Source organism: Mesoplodon bidens, assembly GCF_964165515.1.
Source record: "Mesoplodon bidens genome assembly, chromosome: 2".
NCBI lineage: Eukaryota > Metazoa > Chordata > Mammalia > Artiodactyla > Ziphiidae > Mesoplodon > Mesoplodon bidens.
In genome coordinates, this window is record NC_138177.1 from 60,828,338 (window position 1) to 60,853,168 (window position 24,831).

Below are 24,831 nucleotides of genomic sequence, written 5' to 3' on the forward strand. Positions count from 1 at the left end.
CTCTGCTGGACCAATGTCCTGAACTCAGTTCTCCCACCTCAGAGGCTCAGGCCTGACACCTGGCCAGAGCACTAAGATCCTGTTAGCCACACAGCCAGGTATGAGGGGAGTTTCTTGCCTTTTGGGAAGTCTGAGGTCTTCTGCCAGCATTCAGTAGGTGTTCTGTAGGAGCTGTTCCTCATGTAAATGTATTTTTGATGTATTCGTGGGGAGGAAGGTGATGCCTTACTCCTCCGCCGTCCTGAAGCTATCTCTCAGAGAAGGATATTCTTATCTGAAAATATTTGTGTTTACAATCTAAAATTAAAAATAATCTGAACTTGTAAAATTATTTTTAAAACTGACATTCATAAAGGATATATAGCTGACTCTTGAACAACAGGGGTTTGAGCTCTGTGGATCCATTTACATGTGGATTTTTTCTACTGATTTTTTTTGATCCACTGTTGGTTGAATCCTCAAATGCAGAATCACAGATACAAAACAAGCGTGCATATGGAGGGAATGCTGCATCAGAGGAACCACAGATAGGGGGAATTGGGACACAGAGGGCCAACTATAACTTATAGGCAGATTTTTAACTGTGCAGAGGGCGGCTCAATAAGTCTCTGTGTTGTTCATGTGTCAACTGTAGTTTTAGAGTCATCTTAAGGAAATGATAGTAATATTTCACCCTTTTGAACCAAGTTATTGCGATTGTTATAGCATAGTTAGTGGTACAAATGTTCTTTTTCTGGACTCTTTGTTATTTCAAACTATTTTATACTATTTCATTTTAAATAAAATTTAAAAATTACAATGGAAATAAGATATAAGCTAAATAAGACAATGGACCCCCACCTCCCAAATTCAAAATACTTCTATCAGTTTTTCATTTTGGAGACTTAGTTTCAACAAGAGAATTCTAGGAGACTCCACTTTAAAAATATGTGAATGTTTAATTATCTTTATGTGGATAAAGTAGAATACTAGCTAATACTAGCTAATATTCATTGAGCACTTAGTATATATGCACTTCACATATATTCTAAACTATATTTTAATCCTCACAACTCTATGAGGTAAGTACCACTGTTATCTCCCTTTTATAGATAAAGGGAATAAAGTACAGAAGGATTAAGGGACTTTCCCCACAATTACACACATTGTAGACCCAGGACATGAACTCAAGCAGTAGGACAACAAAAACCTCACTTTCTACCAGTATTCTATAATATTAAAATTCTACTGATTTTTCCAAGAGTGCGCTAATATAAAATGAAATTAACTAATATTCAAGCACTGTGTAAATGCAACAATTTGACACACTATTTTGAGAAACAGAGTACAAATATAAGAGACCTTATGTGTATAATTTTGTTTCTAACATAGCTCGGTTATGTAATGACTATAACAATTATAGAGATTATAGAAGCTCAAGATATGTGAATCAATAAAAAGTAGACTGCATACTAAAGTTGCATAGTGTGTAAAGTCATTATATGCTTGAATAAGATATTTAACTTCTTTAAATACCAGAAGACTCAACTGTAAAATGGGATAACAGTACCTACCTCATATGATTCCTATGAGGATCAAATGAGATAACACATATAAAAGTACTGCTCAGAGCCTAGCACAAAATAAGCATATAATAAATCTTTATAAGTGATAATTAGTGAAGGTGATAAATTCTAAGATAATCCACAGTGGTAACAAAACAGGAAAACGTATTATGCTTTAATAATCATTTACAACCAGCCTTAACAGAAAAAGAAGGATCTTCCATAGTTTTCCACTTTTATATCTTTCAAAAGGTTGTCTCTCTTCATTCAAAAATCTTCTGCAAATTTTCATATTCATTTCCAAAATTCTTACATCTATCAGTAACAGTATTTCTAGTTAGAGTGTTATAAACTTCCCACTTTCAACCTCTATCTGCCTAAACAGCATCTTACTATTAATCTTTCTAATTAAGAAGTTCTACAGCAGTCTAGCTTGTTACTGAACAAGGTAGTTTATTACTCAAAAGGTGAGAATAATCAGGATATGACTTTAAATTTATGAGCATAGTCAAATTTCAAATTAATTGTGTACATGTGCACATACATGAGCAAAAGAAGTTTTTTTCTCTCTGAGAAGGTGGGTAAAGCTAGACTGTATTTTTCTCTTTGCAATAACTGAGGAACAAGTGAAGAGCGTTGTTAAGGTGATTCAAAAGAAAACAGGGATACAATTCAACTGAAAAATAGAGGATTAGTCTTCAAGGAAGACATACAGCATTCTCAAACATTTGGCCAAGATCAAGTATAGAATATTATTCTAATTAGAATAGAAATTTCAGGTAAGGAAAGGACGATTAACTAAATCTAAGTTGTAACTGTAAAGCTCAGCAAGTTCACATGGTTAGCACATAGGAAAAAGAGGATTTGAACTCAGGCAGTCTAACTCCAAAGAGTTCTTAATCACTGTGCTAATACCAAATTACATGGATCATTACCTTAAGAATTAGCATTTTCCTACCTGAAGATTAATTTAAAATCTATTATAACAAATATATTCTAACATTAAAAATGGCATGTTCATCTATTTTGAATACTTTTACCCTTAATCTTAAAATACCACTTTTTACATAGGGAGTTGCTTTGCAATTTTCTATAGCAATGAAAAACATAATTTACAATTCTCATAAATATATAAATTGGCCATTATTATGCTGGAGCACTGAGGGAAGAAAAAATCTTTTTCTCTCATTGGCTCAGAAGCAGCCACTAAAATAAAAAGTTATAATTTCCAAGACTGTTCGCTTTCCTGCTGACATTAGTGAGACTGGGGCACCAAGCAGGAAGTATACCAGAGCCATTTCACCTTCTGCTTTCAGGAGAACAAAAAATGCCAAATAGAAAAGGACCATATTAGGGAAAACACTTTATTTCCAAGTTTCTAAAATTGTATTAAAAACAATAAGGGAAAAATGCAAATTATAAAGCAGTATGATGGCACATCAATCACAACTTCCTAACAAGCCCTTTCAGCATTCAGTGGTAGTTGCTGAAACACTAAAATAAAGTGATGTTTCAATTATTTGGTTTTAAACAATGACAGGTTTAAGATTCACCTGATTAAAAACCATCCACACCAATATAATAGCATATCATAATATACTTGGCAAACAGTTTTTGCAAATGGCAGTTGTTAACATATTTCTTCTACACATATAAATGTTGTGCTGAGGAGGGGAGTAAGGTGTTCTTTTCTACCTTTCTTTTATGATGGGTTGTAGAAGCATCCATCTCTTCCTCTCCTATATTATCAATTTGTGAAGTTGGACTACAATTCATTCTCTCCTCTTCTTGCCTCTGGAGTCTGTCTGCTACAGCCTGGATAGCTTCTGTCCATTCTTCCCTACAAAAACAAGAAAAAATTTCCATTAATAAAGAATTGTAATGATGCAGATATTTCTTTTATAAAATATAAAATCAACACAAAGTCTATTCCAGAGTAATACATAAGCCCCATCTTCAAGATATACTAGCATTTATTTGGAGGTATATTAACAAAGAAGGAGGAGGAGGAGGGAGGGGGAGGAGAAGGGGAGAAGGAGAAGACGATTGTAAGAAAACTGACTAAAAATCCGTTTAAAGTATGGTTAAATTTTAATTCTCTGCACACATCTTATCTATAAAGTATATAGACCCCCAAAATTTTGCCACACTTTTTAAATGTATTGTTTAGCCATTGTAAGTCCATCACTGACATACTCAGTTTCTTTATTATGGTCCAACAGATGTTCCAAGAAAAAGCTTTCAAAGGCAAAACCTGTTCCCAGATCATATGTAAGTTTCTGTTTTAAAAAATGATAGGCACAGTTTGTAGCTTAAATAATATATCTCAGGAGCAGTAGTATGAAGCTTTTACTTTTTGACACTTGTGCTATCAGATAAAGGATCACTTATTTCCATATAAATAAAATCAGTTTGCAGATTTCTTAAGACAAAGTCTGTTAGAATTGCATTAAATCTGTAGGTCAATCTGGAGGAAATTGCCATATTAATAAATTAAGTCTTCCAATCCATGAACATGGTATAGCTCTCCATTTATTTAGGTCTTCAATTTTCCAATGCAGTGTTTTGTAATTTTCTGTGAAAATGTCTTGCAAATCTTTAATTGAATTTATTTCTAAGTATTCTTTATTGCTATTATGGAGGTTTAATTTTTTTTTCATTTTCTAATTTTTCTTGCTAGTATTTAGAAATACAATTGCTTTTTCTATGTTGACCTTTAATTCTATGGCCTTAATAAATTCATTTAATATTTCTAACAGCTTTTATTTTTCTGGATTTTCTACAAATACTACCATACTGTCTACAAATAAGAGCAATAAGTTTACTTCTTTCTTTCCAGTTTGTTTCCCTTTCATTTCTTTTTCTTGCCTTATAATGCACTAGAACAGACCATCAGTACAATGTTAAATAAAAGTCGTGAGAGCAGACATTCTTACTTTGTTCCAGATGTTAAGAGAGAAAATATCAAGCCTTTTACCTTTGAGTATTATGTAAGCTGTAGTTTGTAGATACCCTTAATCAAGTTGAGTAAGTTCCCTTCCATTCCTAGCCAGCTGAGTGTTTTTGTTATGAAAGAGTGTTGAATTTTTTCAAATGCTTCTTCTGCACCTGTTGAAATGACCATGTAGTTTTCTTTTATCCTATTAATACAGTGAAATTAGTTGAATGATTTTCAGATGTTAATACAACTGAATTCTAGTATAAACTCCGTTTAGTCATAATGTATTAACCTTTTTCTTGCATATTTTTTGAATTTGGTTTGTCAAACTTTTGTTAAGAAATTTTGCATTGACTATAGTCACAAGTATATTGGGCTACTTCTTTCTCCTTTTTTTAAATCAGTATTTTTAGTGAACTATAGTTGATTTACAATGCTAATTTTGCTGTACAGCAAAGTAATACAGTTAAATATATATACATGCTTTTTTTTTAACGTGTTCTTTTCCATTATGGTTTATGATAGGATATTGAACATAGTTCCCTGTGCTGTATAGTAGGACTTTGTTGTTTCTCCATTCTATAAATAAAAGCTTACATCTGCTAACCCCAACTTCCATTCTATCGCTCCCCCTACTCCCTCCCCCTTGGCAACCACCAGTCTGTTCTCTAGGTCTAAGATTCTGTTTTTGTTTCATAGATAGGTTCATTTGTGTCATATTTTAGATTCCACATATAAGCGATATCATATTTTGTCTTTCTCTTTCTGACTTACTTCACTTAGTATGATAATCTCTAGTTGCATCCATGTTGCTGCAAATGGCATTATTTCGTTCTTTTTCATGGCTGAGTAGTATTCCATTGTATATATGTACCATATCTTTATTCATTCATCTGTCGATGGATATTTAGGTTGTTTCTATGTCTTAGCTATTGTGAATAGAGCTGCTATGAACATAGGGACACATGGCTTTCTGAATTATACTTTTGTATGAATATATGCCCAGAAGTGGGATTGCTGGATCATATGCTAATTCTGTTTTTAGATTTCTGAGATACCTCCGTACCATTTTCCACAGTGGCTGCACCAACTTACATTCCCACCAAAAATGTAGGAGGGTTCCCTTTCCTCCACACCCTCTACAGCATTTGTTATTTGTAACTTTTTAATGATGGACATTCTGACTGGTGTGAAGTGGTACCTCATTGTAGTTTTGATTTGCATTTCTCTAATAGCAATGTTGAGCATCTTTTCATGTGCCTATTGGTCATCTATATTTGTTCTTTGGATAAATGTCTATTTATGTCTTCTGCCCATTATTTGACTAGGCTGTTTGTTTTGTTGTTGTTATGAGCTATTTGTATAGTTTGGAAATTAAGCTCTTGTTGGTTGCAATATTTGAAAATATTTTCTCCCGTTCTTGTAGGTTGTATTTTTGTTTTGTTTATCATTTCCTATGCTGTGCAAAAGCTTGTAAGTTTGGGGCTTCCCTGGTGGCGCAGTGATTGAGAGTCCACCTGCCGATGCAGGGGACATGGGTTCGTGCCCCAGTCCGGGAAGATCCCACATGCCGCGGAGCGGCTAGGCCCGTGAGCCATGGCTGCTGAGCCTGCGTGTCCGGAGCCTGTGCTCTGCAATGGGAGAGGCCACAACAGTGAGAGGTCCACGTACTGCAAAAAAAAAAAACCTTGTAAGTTTGATTAGGTCTCATTTGTTTATTTTTGTTTTTATTTCTATTGCCTTAGGAGACTAACCTAAGAAAACAATGTTAAGACTTATGTCAGAGAATGTTTAGCCTATGATCTCTTCTAGGAGTTTTTTAGTGTCATTTCTTATGTTTAAGTCTTTAAGCCATTTTGAGTTTATTTTTATGTATGGTGAGAGGATGTGTTCTAATTTCATTGATTTATATGCAGCTGTCCAACTTTCACAACACCACTTGCTGAAGAGATTGTCTTTTCCCTGTTGTATATTCTTGCCCCCTTTGTTGAAGAATAATTGACAATTGGTATGTGGGTTTATATCTGGGCTCTCTGTACTGTTCCATTGATCCATATGTCTGATTTTGTGCCAATACAACACTGTTTTGATAACTGTAGCTTTGTAGTATTGTCTGAAGTCTGGGAGGTTTATGCCTCCTGCTTTTTTTTTTTTTTCAGGATTGCTTTGGTCATTCTGGGTCTTTTATGGTTCCATATAAATTTTAGGATTATTTGTTCTAGTTCTGTGAAAAATGTCATGGGTAATTTGATAGGGATTGCATTAAATCTGTAGACTGCTTTGGATAACATAGCCATTTTAACAATATTTATTCTTCCAATCCAAGAGCATGGGATATCTTTCCATTTCTTTGAATTATCTTCAATTTCCCTTATTAATGTTTTGTAGTTCTCAGTGTATAAGGCTTTCACCTCCTTGATCAAATTTATTCATAAGTATTTTATTTTGGGGGATGCAATTTTGAAAGGTATTATGTTTTTACATTCCCTGATAGTTTATCATTGGTGAAAAGAAATGCAACCGATTTCTGTATGTTAATCTTGTATCCTGCTACCTTGTTGAATTCGTTTATCATTTCTAGTAGTTTTTATGTGGAGTCTTTAGGGTTTTATATACATAGTATATTATCATCTGCATATAATAACAATTTGACCTCTTCCTTTCCAGTTTGGATACCTTTTATTTCTTCTTCTTGTTTGACTGCCGTGATTAGGACTTCCAATACTATGTTGAATAGAAGAGGTGAGAGTGGGTACCTTGTCTTGCTCCAGATTTTAGCGGGAAAGCTTTCAGCTTTTCACTACTGAGTATGATATTGGCTGTAGGTCTGTCATGAATAACTTTTATTATCTTGAGATATGTTCCCTCTATATCCACTTTTGTAAGAGTTTTAATCATGAATACATGTTGAATTTTGTCAAATGCTTTTTTTGCATCTATTGAGATGATCATGTGGTTTTTGGCTTTTATGTGGAGTACCACATTGACTGATTTGTATATGTTGATCCATCCTTGTGAACTTGGGATGAATCCCAATTGGTTATGGTGTATGATGATTTTATGTGTTGTTGGATTTGGTTTGCTAATATCTTGTTGATATAGTTCTCTCTTCTTATGATAGCACTGACCATTTTTTGGAATGAGGGTGACACTAGCTTTATAAAATGAGAAGGGAAGGGTTCCCACCTCCATTATTTTATGTAATTAATTGTGTAGGCTTGGTAATATTTCCTCTTCAAATATTTGACAGAAGTAAACATTGAAGCCATCTGGAATTGGAGTTTTTCTTCAGGAAAAAGTTTTTACTCAAACTCAATACTGTTCATTAATATTGAGCTTTTCAACTTTGCCAATGTTTTCTACGGGTCAGTGTCAGTAATTTGTGTCTTCCCTCTTTTTTCTATTTTTTCCTAACAATCTTACAAGCCATTTTTTGACTCTATTAAGTATTTTCAAAGAACTAACTTTTGTTTATGGATTATTCCCTATTATTTTTCTGCTTTCTATTAAATTGAATTCTACTCTCTATTGTTTCCTTATTTCGGATTGCTCTGGGATTACTTTACTCTACTTTTCTACTTTCTTAAGATGGAAACTTAATGACTAGAGAACTTTCTTCTTTTCAAATACAAGCATTAGAGGTGATACATTTCCCTCTAAGCACCTTTTGCATCCATGCTCATCAGTAATATTTGTCTGTAATTTTTTTTTTTCTGATATCTTTGGTTTTGGTATCAGGGTGATGGTGGCCTCGTTGAATGAGTTTAGGAGTGATCCTCCCTCTGCAATTTTTTGGAAGAGTTTGAGAAGGATAGGTGTTAGCTCTTCTCCAAATATTTGATAGAATTCACCAGTGAAGTGATCTGGTCCTAGACTTTTGTTTGTTGGAAGATTTTCAATCACAGTTTCAATTTCAGTACCTATGATTGGTCTGGTTATATTTTCTATTTCTTCCTGGTTCAATCTTGGAAGATTGTACCTTTCCAAGAATTTGTCCAATTCTTCCAGGTTGTACGTTTTATTTGCACATAGTTGCCTGTATTAGTCTCATGATCTTTTGTATTTCTGTGGTGTCAGTTGTAATTTCTGCTTTTTCATTTCTAACTTTATTGAGTCCTCTCCCTTTTTTTCTTGATGAGTCTGGCTAAAGGTTTATCAAATTTGTTTATCTTCTAAAAGAACCAATTTTTGTTTTTATTTATCTTTGCTATTGTTTTCTTTGTTTCTATTTCATTTATTTCTGCTCCAATCTTTATGATTTCTTTCCCTCTGCTAACTTTGGGTTTCCTTTGTTCTCCTTTCTCTAGTTGCTTTAGGTTTAAGGTTAGATTGTTTATGTGAGATTTTTCTTGTTTCTTGAGGTGAGATTCAATTGCTATATACTTCCTTCTTAGAAGTGCTTTTCCTGTGTTTTGGAAACACAGTTTTGGGTCATTGTGTTTTTGTTGTCATTTGTTTCTATGTATTTTTTTTTCTTTCCTCTTTGATTTCTTCAGTGATCTCTTAGTTTTTTAGCAGCACACTGTTTAGCCTCCAGATGTTTGTGTTTTTTACAGCTTTTTCCCTCTGATTTCTAATCTCATAGCATTGTGGTCAAAAAAGATACTTGATACGATTTCAATTTTCTTACATTTTCCGAGGCTTGATTTGTGACACAAGATGTGATCTATCTTGGAGAATGTTCCTTGTGTGCTTAAGAAAGTGTATTCTACTGCTTTCGGGTGTGGAATGTCCTATAAATATCAATTAAATCTATGTGGTCTATTGTGTTATTTAAAGCTGCTGTTTCTTTATTTATTTTCTGTCTGGATGATCTGTCCATTGGTGTACATAGGGTGTTAGAGTCCACCACTTATTATCATGTTACTGTTGATTTCCCCTTTTATGGCTGTTAGCATTTGCCTTATGTACTGAGGTACTCTTATGTTGGGTGCATAAATATTTATAATTATTATGTTTTCTTCTTGGATCGATCCCTTGATCATTATGTAGTGTCCTTCTTTGTCTCTTGTAACAAGTCTTTATTTTAAAGTCTATTTTATCTGGTACGAGTATTGCTGCTCCAGCTTTCTTTTGATTTCCATTTGCATGAAATAGCTTTTTCCATCTCCTCACTTTCAGTCTGTATGTATCCCTAGGTCTGAAGCGGATCTCTTGAAAATAGCATATATGGGTCCTGTTTTTGTATCCATTCAGCCAGTCTGTATCTTTTGGTTGGAGCATTAAATCCATTTACATTCAAGGTGATTACTGATATGTATGTTCCTATTACCATTTTCTTAATTGTTTGGGGTTTGTTTTTGTGGGTCTTTTTCTTCTCTTGTGTTGCCCACCTAGAGAAGTTCCTTTAGCATTTGTTGTAAAGCTGGTTCGGTGGTGCTGAATTCTCTTAGCTTTTGTTTGTCTGTAAAGCTTTTGATTTCTCTGTCGAATCTGAATGAGATCCTTGCTGGGTAGAGTAATCTTGGTTGTACGTTTTTCCCTTTCATCACTTTAAATATATCCTGCCACTGCCTTCTGAACTGCAGAGTTTCTGCTGAAAAATCAGCTAATAACCTTATAGAGATTCCCTTGTACTGTATTTGTTGCTTTTCCCTTGCTGTTTTTAATTTTCTTTTCTTTTAATTTAAATGTTGTTAGTTTGATTAATATGTGTCTTGGTGTGTTTCTCCTAAGGTTTATCCTACATGGGACTCTCTGTGCTTCCTGGACTTGGGTGGCTATTTCTTTTCCCACGTTAGGGAAGTTTTCAATTATAATTTCTTCAGATATTTTCTCAGACTCTTTCTCTTTCTTTTCTTCTTCTGGGACCCCTATAATTTGTTATGCTGTTGCATTTAATATTGTCCCAGAGGTCTCTGAGACTGTCTTCAGTTCTTTTCATTCTTTATTCTGCTCCTCAGAGGTTATTTCCATCATTCTATCTTCCAGCTCATTTATCCATTCTTCTGTCTCAGTTATTCTGCTATTGCTTCCTTCTAGTGTATTTTTCATTTCAGTTATTGTGTTCTTATTTACTGTTTGTTTGGTTTTTAGTTCTACAAAGTCTTTGTTAACCATCTCTTGTATTTTCTTGATCTGTGCCTCCATTCTATTTCTGTGACTTTGGATCATCTTTACTATCATTACTCTGTATTCTTTTTCAGGTAGGTTGCCTATTTCCTCTTCTTTAATTTGGTCTTGTAGGTTTTTACCTTGCTCCTCCATCTGTAACATGTTTTTGTCATCTCTTTGTTTTCGATGGGTGGGGCTGTGTTCCTGTCTTACTGGCTGTTTGGCTTGCGGCGTCCAGCACTGGAGTTTGCAGGCAGTTGGGTAGAGCTGGGTGCTGGTGCTGAGATGAGGACCTCCAGGAGGCCTCACTCCGATTAAGATTCCCTGGGGTCTGAGCTTCTCTGTTAGTCCAGCTGTTTGGACTCAGCGCTCCCACCACAGGAGCTCAGGCCCAACCTCTGCCCTGGGAGCCAAGATACCACAATCCATGCATCACAGCAGTCATTTCCAGAGAAGCTTTGGGATTAGTGGAATATCTGACATGGACTGAAGTGTTATTTAATTAATTTATTTACTTATATCAGTTTTAACAGCTTTATTGGAATATAGTTCATATATCACACAAAGTACTCCTTTAATGTGAACAAGTCAGTGATATCTAGTATGTTCACAAGATTGTGCAACCAATACCATAACTTAAGCACATTTAAGAATATTTTAATCACCCCAACGAGAAACCCTAACCTTAGGCATCTACCAGTGTACTTTCTGTCTGTCTGCCTGTTCTGAGCATTTCACATAAATGGAATCATACAATATATTGTTCTTTATGACTGGCTTCTTGTGATTTAACAAAATGTTTCTGAGGCTCATCCATGATGTACTTCATTTCTTATTATTTTTGAATAACATTACATTTTTAAAATGTACCATATTTACTTATCCAGTTGTCAGTTCATGGATATTTTTATTGTTTGTACTTTTTGGCAATTATGAATAATGCCACTATGAACATCATATACAAGTTTTTTTGAGTATACGTAAGTTTTTATTTCTTTGCGGTATATACCTAGGAGAGGAATTGCTGGGTAATATGGTAACTCTATATTTAACTTTTGAGGACCTGCCATATTGTTTTCCAAAGCAGCTGTACCATTTTACACTCCACCCAGCACTGTATGAGGTTTCCAATTTCTCCACACTTGCTATTATCTGCCTGTTTTATTGTAGCTATCCCAGTGCGTGTGAAGTAGTATCTCAGTGTGACTTTGATTTTTGTTTTCCTGAAGCTAATGATGTTGAGCACCTTCTCATGTGCTCATGGGCTATTTGTATATCTTCTTTGGAGAAATTTCTATTCAAATCCATTGCCCATTTTTTAATTGTGTGATTTGTCTTTTGTATTGAGTTGTAAGACTTCTTTGTATATTCTGGATACAAGTCCCTTATAACATATATGATTTGCAAACATTTTCTCCCATACTATGGGTTGTCTTTTCACTTTCTTGATAGTATCTTTTAAAGGATATAAGTTTTAATTTTGATGATTCCAAATTACCTATTTTTGTTTCTTCTCTTGTTTGTGTAGCATACCTAGGAAATCACTGCCTAATCCAAGATTATTAACATTACATCTATGTTTTCTTCTGAGGAAATCATTGCCTAATCCAAGATTATTGACATTTACATCTATGTTTTCTTCTGAGTGTTTTATAGTTTTGGCCCTTACATTTAGTTTTTTTTTTTTTTTTTTTTTTTGTGGTACACGGGCCTCCCACCGCTGCGGCCTCTCCTGCTGTGGAGCACAGGCTCCGGACGCGCAGGCCCAGCGGCCATGGCTCATGGGCCCAACCACTCCGCAGCACGCGGGGTCCTCCCAGACCATGGCACAAACCCGCCTCCCCTGCATCAGCAGGCGGACTCTCAACCACTGCGCCACCAGGGAAGCACACATTTAGGTTTTTGATCAATTTTTAGTTAATTGCTGTATACAGTATGAGGTATAGGTCTAAATTCATTCTTTTGCATGTGAACATCCAGTTATCCCAAGACCATTTGTTGAAACATTATTCTTTGCCACTGAATGGCCTTGGCACACCTGACAGTAATCAACTGACCACAGAGATATGGGTTTGTTTTTGGACTCTCCATTCTATTCCATTATCTGTCTATATACTATCCTTATGTCAGTACAATACTGTCTTGATTATAGTAGCTTTGCAGTGGGTTTGGAAATTGGGAAGTATAAGTACTTGAACTTTGTTCTTCTTTTTCAAGACTGTTCCATCCATTCCAGGACCATTTTATTTGTTATTGTTAGAATTCTAGGGTCAGATTGTTAATTTCTGGGGGGAAGAGCAGTTCAAATTTTGATAGGGATTTTATTGAATCAGTAGGTATACTAGGAGAGTATTGCCATCTTAACACTAACTCTTCCAATCCGTGAATGTGAGGTGCCTTTCCACTTATTTAGATCTTCTTTAATTTCACTCAAAAATGTTTTGTGTAGTTTTCAGTGTACAAGTCTTGTATGTCATTTGTTAAATTTATTCCTAAGTATATTATCCTTTTGATGTTATTGTAAATGGAACTGTTTTCTTAATTTCATTTTTGAATTATTCATTGTAAGTATATAGAAATACAATTGATTTTTGCATATGATCTTGTATTGTAACCTTGTTGAGTCCCTGTATTAGGTCTAATAGTTTTGTGCAGGGGTCGGGGGTTCTTTAGGATTTTCTATACGCAGGATTATGTCATCTGCAAATAGAAACGTTTTACTTCTTTTCCAATGTAGATTCATTTTATTTCTTTCCCTTGCCTAATAGACCTGTCCAGAACCTCCAGAACAATGTAGAATAGAATTGGTGAGAGATGACATTGTTGCATTGTTCCTGATTTTAGGGGGAAGCATTTCTGTCTTTCACCATTAAGTATGGTGTTAGCTGTGGTTTTTTCGTAGATGTCTTATATCTTGTTGAAGTTGTTTCTTTCCATTTCTAGTTTGAGTGTTTTATCATAAAAGGATGTTAAATTTTGCCCAATGCTTTTTATGCAGCTACTGAGATGATAATGTGGTTTTTGTCCTTTATTCTATTGATGTGGTATATTTAACTTAATTGAGTCTTAATATTAAATCAATGTTGCATTTCTGTAATAAAACCCACTTGCTCATGCTGTTTAAAAAAAAAAAGGCTTGGCTGTGGGGGGCAGGGCTAGAAAGGGGCAGGGCCTAGGCTTAGGCAGACAGAAGAGGCCCCGGGGGGATGGTGGTGGGGTGGGGCCTAGGCCCCCAGAAGGGCCTCAGTGTGACCCCACCCCCGCCCCTCCCCTCCCCCAGCTGTCCCTCAGGGGCACCAGTCCCTTCTTGCCTCTACTTTTCCTCCCTCCCTCCCATGCCCCCAGGCCTCACATGGCCAGAGGGGGCCTTGGAGGGCAGAGAATCAGGTGCTGGACCTCACCAGGCTCCCTGGGCCTGAGTGGGTGTGGGAAATGCTGGCTGTGTTTCCTTCTGATCCTCCGATCCTGAGAAGGTCTCCCTCTATTCCCGCTGATCTCCTCGGCCCCTCCCGAGGGTGGGAACCCCTCCCCTCCCCCAGCCGCCCCTCAGGGGCACCAGTCCCCATCTAGCCTCTACTTTTCCTCCCCCTCCCTCCCACACCCCCAGGACCCATGCAGCCAGAGGGGCCCTCAGAGGGCAGAAGATCAAGCCCTGGACCTCAGCAGACTCCCTAGGCCCAAGTGGGCAGGGGAAACACTGGCTATGTTCCCTTCCAATCCTTTGATCCCTTGAGAGTCTTTCCCTGTCCCTGTTGATCCTCTATCTGTGAGTGGGCCCCTCCAGGCTTGGGAACTCTTCCCCTCCCCCAGCCACCACACAGGGGCACCAGTTCTGTCTGGCCTCCACTTCTCCTCCCCCCTCCCTTCCCCAACGTCCTACTCAATCGCTCGGGAGTTCCTCCTGTCCTCTCAGGTGTGTGAGCTCCCCCACCAGTGCCTGGTAGGTGCCCTAGTTGTGAGGAGATGAGAACTCTACGTCCTCCTACTCTGCCATATTGAACCCGCCTGTATCTGTGGTTTTGCATCCTCAGATTCAACCAACTAAGCATTGTGTAGCACTGGAGTATGTATTTATTGAAAAAAAATCCACATATAAGTGGAATAGTGCAGTTCGAACCCACATTGTTCAAAGATCAGCTGTAATTTGTAATGGCTCTTTTTTTTTTTTTGGTGGTACACAGGCCTCTCACTGTTGTGGCCTCTCCCGTTGTGGAGCACAGGCTCTGGACGCACAGGCTCAGCGGCCATGGCTCACGGGCCCAGCCGCTCCACGGCATGTAGGATCTTCCTGGACTGGGGCACGAACCCATGTCCCCTGCATCGGCAGGCGGACTCTCAACCACTGCACCACCAGGGAAGCCCTGTAATGGCTCTTTTGAATTTTGTTTTTGACTCAGTGATTACTAAGACGTATGTTATTCAATTTCCAAACACCTGCAGCTTTTCTGGTTTTCTTATTCACTTGATTTCTAATCAATCATTTTATAATCCAGGATTATAAACCAGGATACACTTAATCACGGTGAATTAACCACATGTATTTGAAAACCGTTTATTCTCCCAATTTGGGGTGTAGTAGTCTGTAAATATCAATTACATCATGGTGGTAGTATAATTCTATGTCTTTGTTGACTTTTTGTCTAGTTGCTCTTATTGAGAAAAACTTTTTAATTTCCAAATATGATTGTGGGATTGTCTGTTCTTCTCTTTTTTTTTTTTTTTTTTTTTTTTTTTTTTGCTGTACGCGGGCCTCTCACTGCTGTGGCCTCTCCCGTTGCGGAGCACAGGCTCCGGACACACAGGCTCCGCGGCCATGGCTCGCGGGCCCAGCCGCTGCGCGGCATGTGGGATCTTCCGGGATAGGGGCACGAACCCGTGTCCCCTGCATCGGCAGGCGGACTCTCAACCACTGCGCCACCAGGGAAGCCCTGTTCTTCTCTTTTTAATCATTACTCTATGCATACATATTAATAATTGTATATCATACAGATCAATCAACCCTTTTATCATAGCTGTCTTACTAGTTTCTAGCAATATTTTATTTTGAAATCTCATATAATATAGCAAATCTTTTTACGCTTAATGAATGCATGATACAACCTAGCTCTCTTTACACACACACACACACATATATATATATATATATATTTTTATTGTTGCGGTACGCGGGCCTCTCACTGTTGTGGCCTCTCCCGTTGTGGAGCACAGGTTCCGGATGCGCAGGCTCAGTGGCCATGTCTCATGGGCCCAGCCGCTCTGTGGCATGTGGGATCTTCCCGGACCAGGGCACAAACCCGTGTCCCCTGCATCAGCAGGCGGACTCTCAACCACTGCGCCACCAGAGAAGCCCTCTCTTTATATTTAAAGTACATCTCTTACAGAGAGTATTTAAGTAAACCTTGCATTTTCATCAATTCTGAAATTCTCTGCCTTTTAACTGCAGTGTTAAATACATTAATACTTAATACAATTATTTATATGGTTGCACAAGAGTCCACTGTTTTATTTTTTTCTGCTTGTTTCCTCTTCTTATTTTCCTCTTTGCTTTCTGATTTTGTTTGATTATTTTATACTTTTTTCAGGATTCCAGTTTAGTTTTCCTTCAGGGTTTTCAGCCATCTTATTCTGCATTGTTTTAAAATATACTCTTAACTTACACAGAGTTCACTTATATAATGTAAAACAGATTAATTAATGTTTTATAATTCTATTTCTCTTCATATTATCTTGGTGATCATCATACCCTTCCTCTCCTTTTAGAAGTTATCCTTGAAATTATAACATTCATCCCTGACTTAGCAAAGTCTAATATATCAATACTTCTAACTCTTCCCAGAAAACGTGGTGAGGTCTCTAGAAATGAACTCCATTTTCCTGTTGACCTCAATTGATGCTATTATTTCAGATTTGTTTTATTCTTTATATAATCAAACCACAAAATATATTATTATTGTTCATAAGATTAATACTCATTTGGCTTTATCAACTTATTTACTATTTTAACTGTTTTTCATTTATTCTTACATCTTTCCTCCCATTTGGAATGATTTTTATTCTGTCTGAAGAAGGATTTCCTTTACAGTAGGCCTGCTGGTAACAAACTGTATCAGTAATCTTTTCTCTGCTCTGCACTTTAAAATTCCTTTAAAGATATAAGTATGCATTGTGAACTGAATACCTCAGTAAAGCTAATTAGCATTCATTACAACACATAGGTACCTTTATTTTTTTCTTTGCATCCTCCCTATCTGGCCACCACCTGTTTGTTCTCCATATCTATGTGTTTCTGTTTTGTTTTTAGATTCCACATATAACTGAAATCATATGGTATTTGTCTCTGTCTGCTTTATTCACTTAGTATAATACTCTTTTAGGTTCATCCATGTTGTCATGGCAAGATTTCATTCTTTTTTCCATTGTATATGCATACCACATCTTCTTTATCCATTCATCTATTGATGGACACTAAGGTTGCTTCCATAGCTTGGCTACTTTAAATAACACTGCAATGAACACAAGGGTGCATACATCTTTTCAAATTAGTGTTTTCATTTTCTTCAGAAAAATAACCAGAAGTAAACTTGCTAGATTGGATGGTAGTACTATTTTTAATTTTTGAGGACCCTCCATACTGTTTTCCATAGTGGCTGCACCAATTTACATTCCTGCCAACAGTGTACAAGGGTTCCCTTTTCCCCACATCCTCATCAGCACTTGTTATTTCTTATATTTCTGATAATTTCCATTCTAACAGATGTGAGGTGATATCTCATTGTGGTTTTGATTTCCATTTTCCTGGTAGTTAGTGATTTTGAGCATCTTTTCATGGGTCTGCTGGCCATCTGTATGTCTTCCTTGGAAAAATGTCTATTCAGATCCTATGCTTATTTTTTATTCAGATTGTTTTCCTAATATTGAACTGTGTGAGAGTTCTTTATGTGTTTTGAATATTAACCCTTTATTGGATATATCATTTGCAAATATTTTCTCCCATTTAGTAAGTTGCCTTTTTGGTTTGTTAATGGTTCTCTTCACTGTGTAGAAGCTTTTGTTTGATATATTCTCATTTGTTTATTTCTGCTTTTGTTTTTCTTGCTTGAGAAGACCTATCAAAAAAATATTGCTAAGACTGATGTCAAAGAGCATATTGAGGGCTTCCCTGGTGGCACAGTGGTTGGGAGTCCACCTGTCAATGCAGGGGACATGGGTTTGAGCCCTGGTCCAGGAGGATCCCACATGCCATGGAGCAACTAGGTCTGTGCACCACAGCTGCTGAGCCTGCGCTCTGGAGCCCACAAGCCACAGCTGCTGGGCCCGCGTGCCACAACTACTGAGGCCCGTGTGCCTGGAGCCCAAGCTCTGCAATGGGAGAGGCCGCCACAGAGAGGCCTGTGCACCACAATGAAGAGTAGCCCCTGCTTGCCTCAGCTGGAGGAAGCCCACGTGCAGTAACGAAGACCCAATGCAGCCAAAAATAAATAAGTAAATAAATTAATTAATTTTAAAAAAAGAGCATACTGACTATGTTTTCTTTTAGGAGTTTTGTGCTTTCAGGTCTCACATTTAAGTCTTGAATTCATTTTGAGATTATTTTGTATATAGTTTAAGAAAGTAGTTCAGTTTCATTCTTTTGAATGAAGCAGCCAGTTTTCCCAACACCATTTATTTAAGTATTTCTTCCTCTTCAATTTTTTTAGAATAGCTTAACAAGGATAGATATTAGCTCTTCTTTAAATGTTTGGTAGAATTCACCTGAAAAGCTGTCTGGCCTGAACTTTTGTTTGTTGGAAGGTTTTGGTTTTTTTTAACTGATTCAATTTCAATTACTGGTAACTGGTCTGTTCATATACTTATTTCTTCCTCATTCAGTCTTGGGAGATTGTACATTTCTAGTAATTTATCCATTACTTCTAGGTTGTCCATTTTACTGGTGTATAATTGTTCACAGTATTGTTTTATGATCCTTTCATTACTGTGGTTTTGGTTGTAATGTCTCCTCTTTCATTTCAGATTTTATTTATTTTGGCCCTTTTCTCTTTTTCTTCATGAGTCTGTCTAAAGGATTTTCAATTTTGTTTACTTTTTCAAAGAACCAGCTTTTAGTCTCATTGATATTTTCTATTATTTTTTCAGTCTCTATTTTATTCATTTCTACTCTGGTCTTTATTATTTATTTCTTTCTACTAACTCAGGGTTTTGTTTATTCTTTATTATTCTATTCCTAGTTTTCTTAGGTGAAAGGTTAGGGTGCTTACTTGAGATTTTTCTTGTTTCCTGAGGTAGGCATGTATTAGTACAAGCTTCCCTCTTAGAGCTGCTTTTGCTCTAACCCACTGATTTTGAATCGTTGTGTTTCCATTTTCATTTGTCTCCAAGTATTATTTTATTTCCTCTATGATTTCTTTAGTGACCCACTGATTGTTTAGTAACATATTGTTTAGCTGCCATGTGTCCATGTAGGTGATTTCTAGTCTCATACCTTCATAGTCGGAAAAGATGCTTGATATAATTTCAATCCTTAAATTTGTTGAGACTTGTTTTGTGGCCTAGCATGTGATATATCCTGGAGAGTCTTTCATGTGCACTTGAAAAGAATGTGTATTCTGCTGGGTTTAGATGGAATATCCTCTCTCTCTCTCTCTGTATATGTGTGTGTGTATGTGTGTGTATGTATATTATCTGGTCTAATGTGAAATTTAAGGCCAATATTGCCTTACTGATTTTTCTGTTTGGATGATCTGTCCATTGATGTAAGTGGGATGTTAAAAGTCCCCTATTATTGTGTTATTGTCAATATCTCCCTTTAATATTTGCTTTATGTATTTAGGTGCTCCTATGTTGGGTGCATATATATTTACAATTTTTATATGTTCTTCTTGATCCCTTTATCATCATGTATATCCTTCTTTGTCTGTTGCTACAGTCTTTGCTTTAAACTCTATATATTGGCATTTTGTATTTACTGGCATTTTATTTATTGCTTTCTGGTTGTTTCTGTGGTTATTTTTTGCTCCTTTCTTCTTCTTTTGTTCTCTTCCCTTATGACATGATGACTAGCTTTAGTATCATATTTGCATTATATTAACTTTGTATGTCATCATTTTAAGTTGATGATCACTTAACTTCAAACACATTCTAACAATCCACCCACACACACACATTTAATGTTTTAGACATATTTTACATCATTTTGTTTTGTGTGTCCCTTAACTACTTATTGTAACTATAAATGATTTTACTACTTTTGTCTTTTAACCTTTTTACTAGCTTTAAAAGTGATTGACGTAACCATCATTATTATATATTTGCCTGGTTACCAATGAGATGTTTCCTTTATTAATTTTCATATTTTCTAGTTGTGGTCTTTTATTTCCCACTCAGGGAAGTCCCTTTAACATTTCTTGTATAACTGGTTTGGTGCTGCTGAACTCTTCTAGATTTTGTCTATAAAACTATTTCTCTCTCCTTCAAATCTGAATGACAGCATTGCTAGGTAGAGCATTCCTGATTGTAGGATTTTTTCCTTTCATCACTTTAAATATATCATGACACTCCCTTCAGGCCTGCAAAAGTTTCTACTGAAAAATCAGCTCATAGTCTTAAGGACATTCCCCTGTACATAACTACTTGCTTTTCCTTTGCTACTTTCAAGATTCTCTTTCTTTAAATTTTGCCATTTTAATTACAGTATGTATTGGTATGAATCTCTTTAGGTTCATTTTATTTTGGCCTCTATGTCTCCTGGACCAGATGTCTGTTTCCTTTTCCAAGTTAAAGAAGTTTTTAGCTATTATTTATTCAAAGAAGTTCTCTCCTCTTTCTCTCTCTCTTCTCCTTCTGGGACCTCTTATAATGCGAATGTTAGTATGCCTGATGTTGTCCCCAGGTCTCTTAAACTCAGTTTATTTTTTTTAATTCCTTTTTCTTTTTTCAGTTCATCTTGTGTGATTTCCACTACTCTCTGTCTTCCAGTTCACTGATCTTTCCGTCTATCATCTAATCTACTATTGATTCCTTCTAGTGTATTTTTTATCTCAGCTATTGTATTCTTCAGCTTTCTTTGGTTCTTCTTTACATTTTCTAACTCTTTGTTAAACTTCTCACTGGGTTCATCCATTCTTCTCCTGAGTATGTTAAGCATCTTTATGATCATTACCTTGAACTCTTTATCCAGTAAATTGCTTTCCTCTACTTCACTTAGTTCTTCTGGGGTTTTATCTTGTTCCTTCGTTTGCAACATATTTCTCTGTTACCTCACTTTGCATAATTCTCTGTTTTTATTTCTATGTATTAGGTAGGTTGGTTACATTTCCCAGTTTAGAGAAATGGCCTTATGCAGGAATCATCATATGGGGATTAGCAGCACACCTCCCTCTGGTCACCAGAGCTATATGGTGCCTCCACGTGGGCTGTATGGTCCCTTCTCTTGTGGCAGGGCTGACCACCATAGGCACAGTGGTAGGGGGTGTTGACCCCCGAGTTGGTTGGATAACAGGCCCTGACATGTGGAGGCTGCCAGACTACTAGTGGGTGGGGCTGGGTCCCAGTACAGCTGGCTTTATGGCCCAGGAGATGCTGAGGCTAGTTCTTATCTGCTGGTGGTCAAGGCCAGGTTCTGGGGTCACCAGATGCAGGGCCCAGGGTATTTGGGTGCTACCCGGTTGGTGGGATAGCTAGGTCATGTCCCAAGCCAGCTGCTTGTGGATTCTCGGAGGTCCCAGTGATGGTGCTGGTCTGCTAGTAGGTTGACTGTGGTGCCTGAGGGCTCCCAAGGCTGATCCAGACCCACTGGTGTGTGGGGCCCTGGGGCTGGTGGGCAGAGCCAGGACCTGTTGGGTTCCATGCTGGTGCTTCCTGGCTGATGGGTGGGCAAGCTACCAGTGCTGATAATCTAGAGGGAAAACTTCAAAATGCTGCTTACCACCACCAGTGTCCTTTTGGTAGAAGGAGCTCTCCAAAATGGCTGCTGCCAGCATCTATATCCCTAGGGGGAGTCATAGTTGCCTTCTGCCTCTCTGGGAGGCTCAAGATCATCAAGCAAGTGGGTCTGACTCAGGCTCTCTTCAAATTACTGCCTCTGTGGCCTCTGCACTGGGAGATTTTACATGAGCCCTTTAGGAGCAAGTCTGTTTCCTATAGTCCTCCAGCTCTCCCATATGTGAGTCTTGCTCACTTTCAAAGCCAGACATTCTGGGTGCTCCTCTTCCTGATGCAGGATCCCTGTGCTGGGGAGCCTGGTGTAAGGCTTGGACTTCTCACCCTTTGAGGAGAACCTCTGAAACTGTCTCCACTCCTCCTACCCATTTTTATATCTTTAGTTTTGAAAAATCTCTCCTGCTAGGCTTCAGGTTGTTCTCATCTCTAAACAGTTGCAATTCTGATGTGCCTGTGGGAGGAGTACAGCTCAACGTCTCCCTTCTCCACCATGTTGGCCATACCTCTTAAATTATTATCAATATTTGACTGAAATTATTAAAATATTCAACTGAAATATTTTCATTTTACTTTTACTTCTGGAAAATATTTTAGGTCATTAGCACTTATTTTCTTTCAGCACTTTAACTCCAACTATCATTCCATTTTATACATTCCATGTCAGTGGTTTCTGTTGATCTCTTATCTCTTGATCTGATTGTTGCTCCTCTGAAGGCAAAGTATCTTTTATCTCTATGTGCTTTGATGATTTTCCTACTTTCTTCTGTTTTCAAAAGTCTAACGAAACTAGGTGGCTTTTCCTTCATTTTTTCTCCATAAGATTTATAGGACCTCTTGAATAAGTGATTACATCTTTTTAGACATTTTAGAAAGTTTTCAGCCATTATCTCTTCAAATACTTTCTGCCCCATTCTTTCACGCTTATTTTTTGAGACTCCAATTGTGTGTTATGTAAGACCATCTCACTGCATTCCATTTACCTTACATTCTGCTCTTATTTATCTTTATTTTCTATCCTTCTATCTTTTTATTTTTCAACTGGATATTTTAGAACCATATCTTTGAGTTAACTAACTTTCCCTAATGCTAGGCGAAATTTATTACTAAAATCTCCCACTAACACTAAGAACTTTAAATATCTTATTTTTCAGTTTTATAATTCTCATTTTATTCATTATTTTATAATTTCTAGCTCTATGCTGAATTTCTCAGCCTTAACTTTTATTTCCTTGAACATACTAATACATATTTATTTTAATCTGCCTGATAACTCCATTATCTGGAGCCCTTATGAATCTGACTCTGTTGTCTATTTTGTTTTTGTGTTTTTGGCCACACTGTCTTGAATATTTGTATACTTGTTTTTTTTAATGAGTATTGAACAATGTACACGAAAAAGGAAATAGTTTGAGGCCTAATAAGATATAATATTCTTTTAGAGATTTGCTTTTAGCAGGCTTGTAGGAGACTCACAAAAGGGGATTATGTTAACCATATTTAAGGAATGAAATAATTTCATGCTAAACTTCAATCCTTAAAAGGTAAGTCTATACCCAGTTTACATTTTATTCTAGGGTATAGTCCTTTAGAGTGCCAACCTAAAATATAGTCATTTACCATGTCTCCTTTTGGAAGGCCCTGGATTCCAAAATTTGATTCACAGATCTGACAGTTACTCCAAATCTTAACATCTCAGACATGTCTTCTAGAATTGGCAGATACCCCTAGAGAAAGAGTGAGCTCACTTTTCTGGGTTTCTTTCTTCCAGAGTGTTTTGGCCCATAATTCTTCACATCCTTATTGGCTCTTGGATGTCACCTCCCCCCAACCCTTTTTGTGAAAATTCTGTCCAGCTTTTCTAGTAAGTTCTTAGGTGGATTACTAACCTAAATTACCTAATTCACCATAAGTGAACAACACAGAGGTGTGTGTGTGTGTATGTATGCATATGTGTGTGTGTGTGTGTGTGTGTGTGTGTGTGTGTATATATATATATATATATATATATATATATGCAAAAGAATATTGGGCCCAAGTATCTCACTAACTGAAAGAAGGTATCCAATTTTCTAATTCTTATGTAATGTTGGAAAATGCAGTCAATTTAGAAAACAGAACACAGACTCCTATGAAAACGTATTCATCTTAATGTATATACCACTTATACAAAAACTAAACAATTTTCATAAGCTAATCATTTATCTGAAAACAAGTATTTAATTAAAATATCTAATATATGAGTGCTGCTAAAGCTCAAATAAGGCATGGAGTAGGGAGAACTTACAGTGATAGGGGAAGCCTATTGGTATTGTGAATAAGTATCACAAGGTGTCACAGGTAAAATATAACAAGTATGTGTTGAGTACAGTGGTGTCTAAGAAAAACAATGGAAAGTTTGGGATGGGGATCAAGAGAAAAGTGATTTATAAATGGAAATGTACAATGAGTTGGTACAGGAACAGAATGTGAGGAACAGACAGACAAAGGAAGGTATTCTTATCACAGGGGAAAAAAAAGCCAGAAAGAGCTCCAGGTGATGTGAGAACCCACTATTAGTATTTGGTAAACTATAGGTAAATAAATACAGCTATAACACAAGGGGCATGTATGTGTGAACATGCAATTGTGGGTGTGAGTGTAGTGGGGCATGGTGGTGACAAAGTAATCAGTTATAAGAAAAGGAAATGACTTGTTTCATAAAGTCAATGTTCCTGTATGACATAATAAAGTATATATAAAAAATCATATTTAACAGTGAATATTTTGAAGTACATTTATTAAAATGAGAGAAAAAAGTATATCTGCTGTCATGAGAATTATTAAATATTGCTTAGAAACACAGAGAAATAATAGATAATATGATCAGAAAGGAAGAGACAAAACTGGTGTTACCTGAAGATGATATGTCAACAAAAGAATAAATGTTTTGAGTTACATAATAAACAACAACCAACAGCTTTGGTTCTAGACACAATAAATAAGAAAAAATAATGACAAACATCCTAATCACAAAAGCAATAAAAATATGAAATAGCTACAAATAAGCTTGCTGTTTCAAAGAGAGAAAAAACTCTACCAAAGTATTTAAGTAAATATAAACAGCATGTACTCTACTGTAATGCTAAATATTATAAATGTATCAATGTTTTCCAAATTAATTTATAAGTTTAAGGCAGTTCATTTAAAATACTAATAAAGGGCTTCCCTGGTGGCACAGTGGTTGAGAGTCCGCCTGCCAATGCAGGGGACATGGGTTCGTGCCCCGGTCCAGGAAGATCCCACATGCCACGGAATGGCTAGGCCTGTGGGCCATGGCCACTGAGCCTGCACGTCTGGAGCCTGTGCTCTGCAATGGGAGAG

The 24,831-nt window shown here is 36.8% G+C and overlaps 1 protein-coding gene across 4 annotated transcripts in view; it reads right to left on the reverse strand.

Annotated features, from left to right (window-relative positions):
• AKT3 (AKT serine/threonine kinase 3) overlaps positions 1-24,831 on the reverse strand; it is a 379,096-nt gene that overhangs the window by 174,959 nt on the left and 179,306 nt on the right. For all 4 annotated transcript variants that reach the window (XM_081216479.1, XM_081216481.1, XM_081216480.1 and 1 more), the window contains exon 4: positions 3,240-3,384. In XM_081216479.1, coding sequence (XP_081072605.1) covers positions 3,240-3,384 — 145 coding nt within the window. The remainder of the gene's footprint in view (positions 1-3,239; positions 3,385-24,831) is intronic.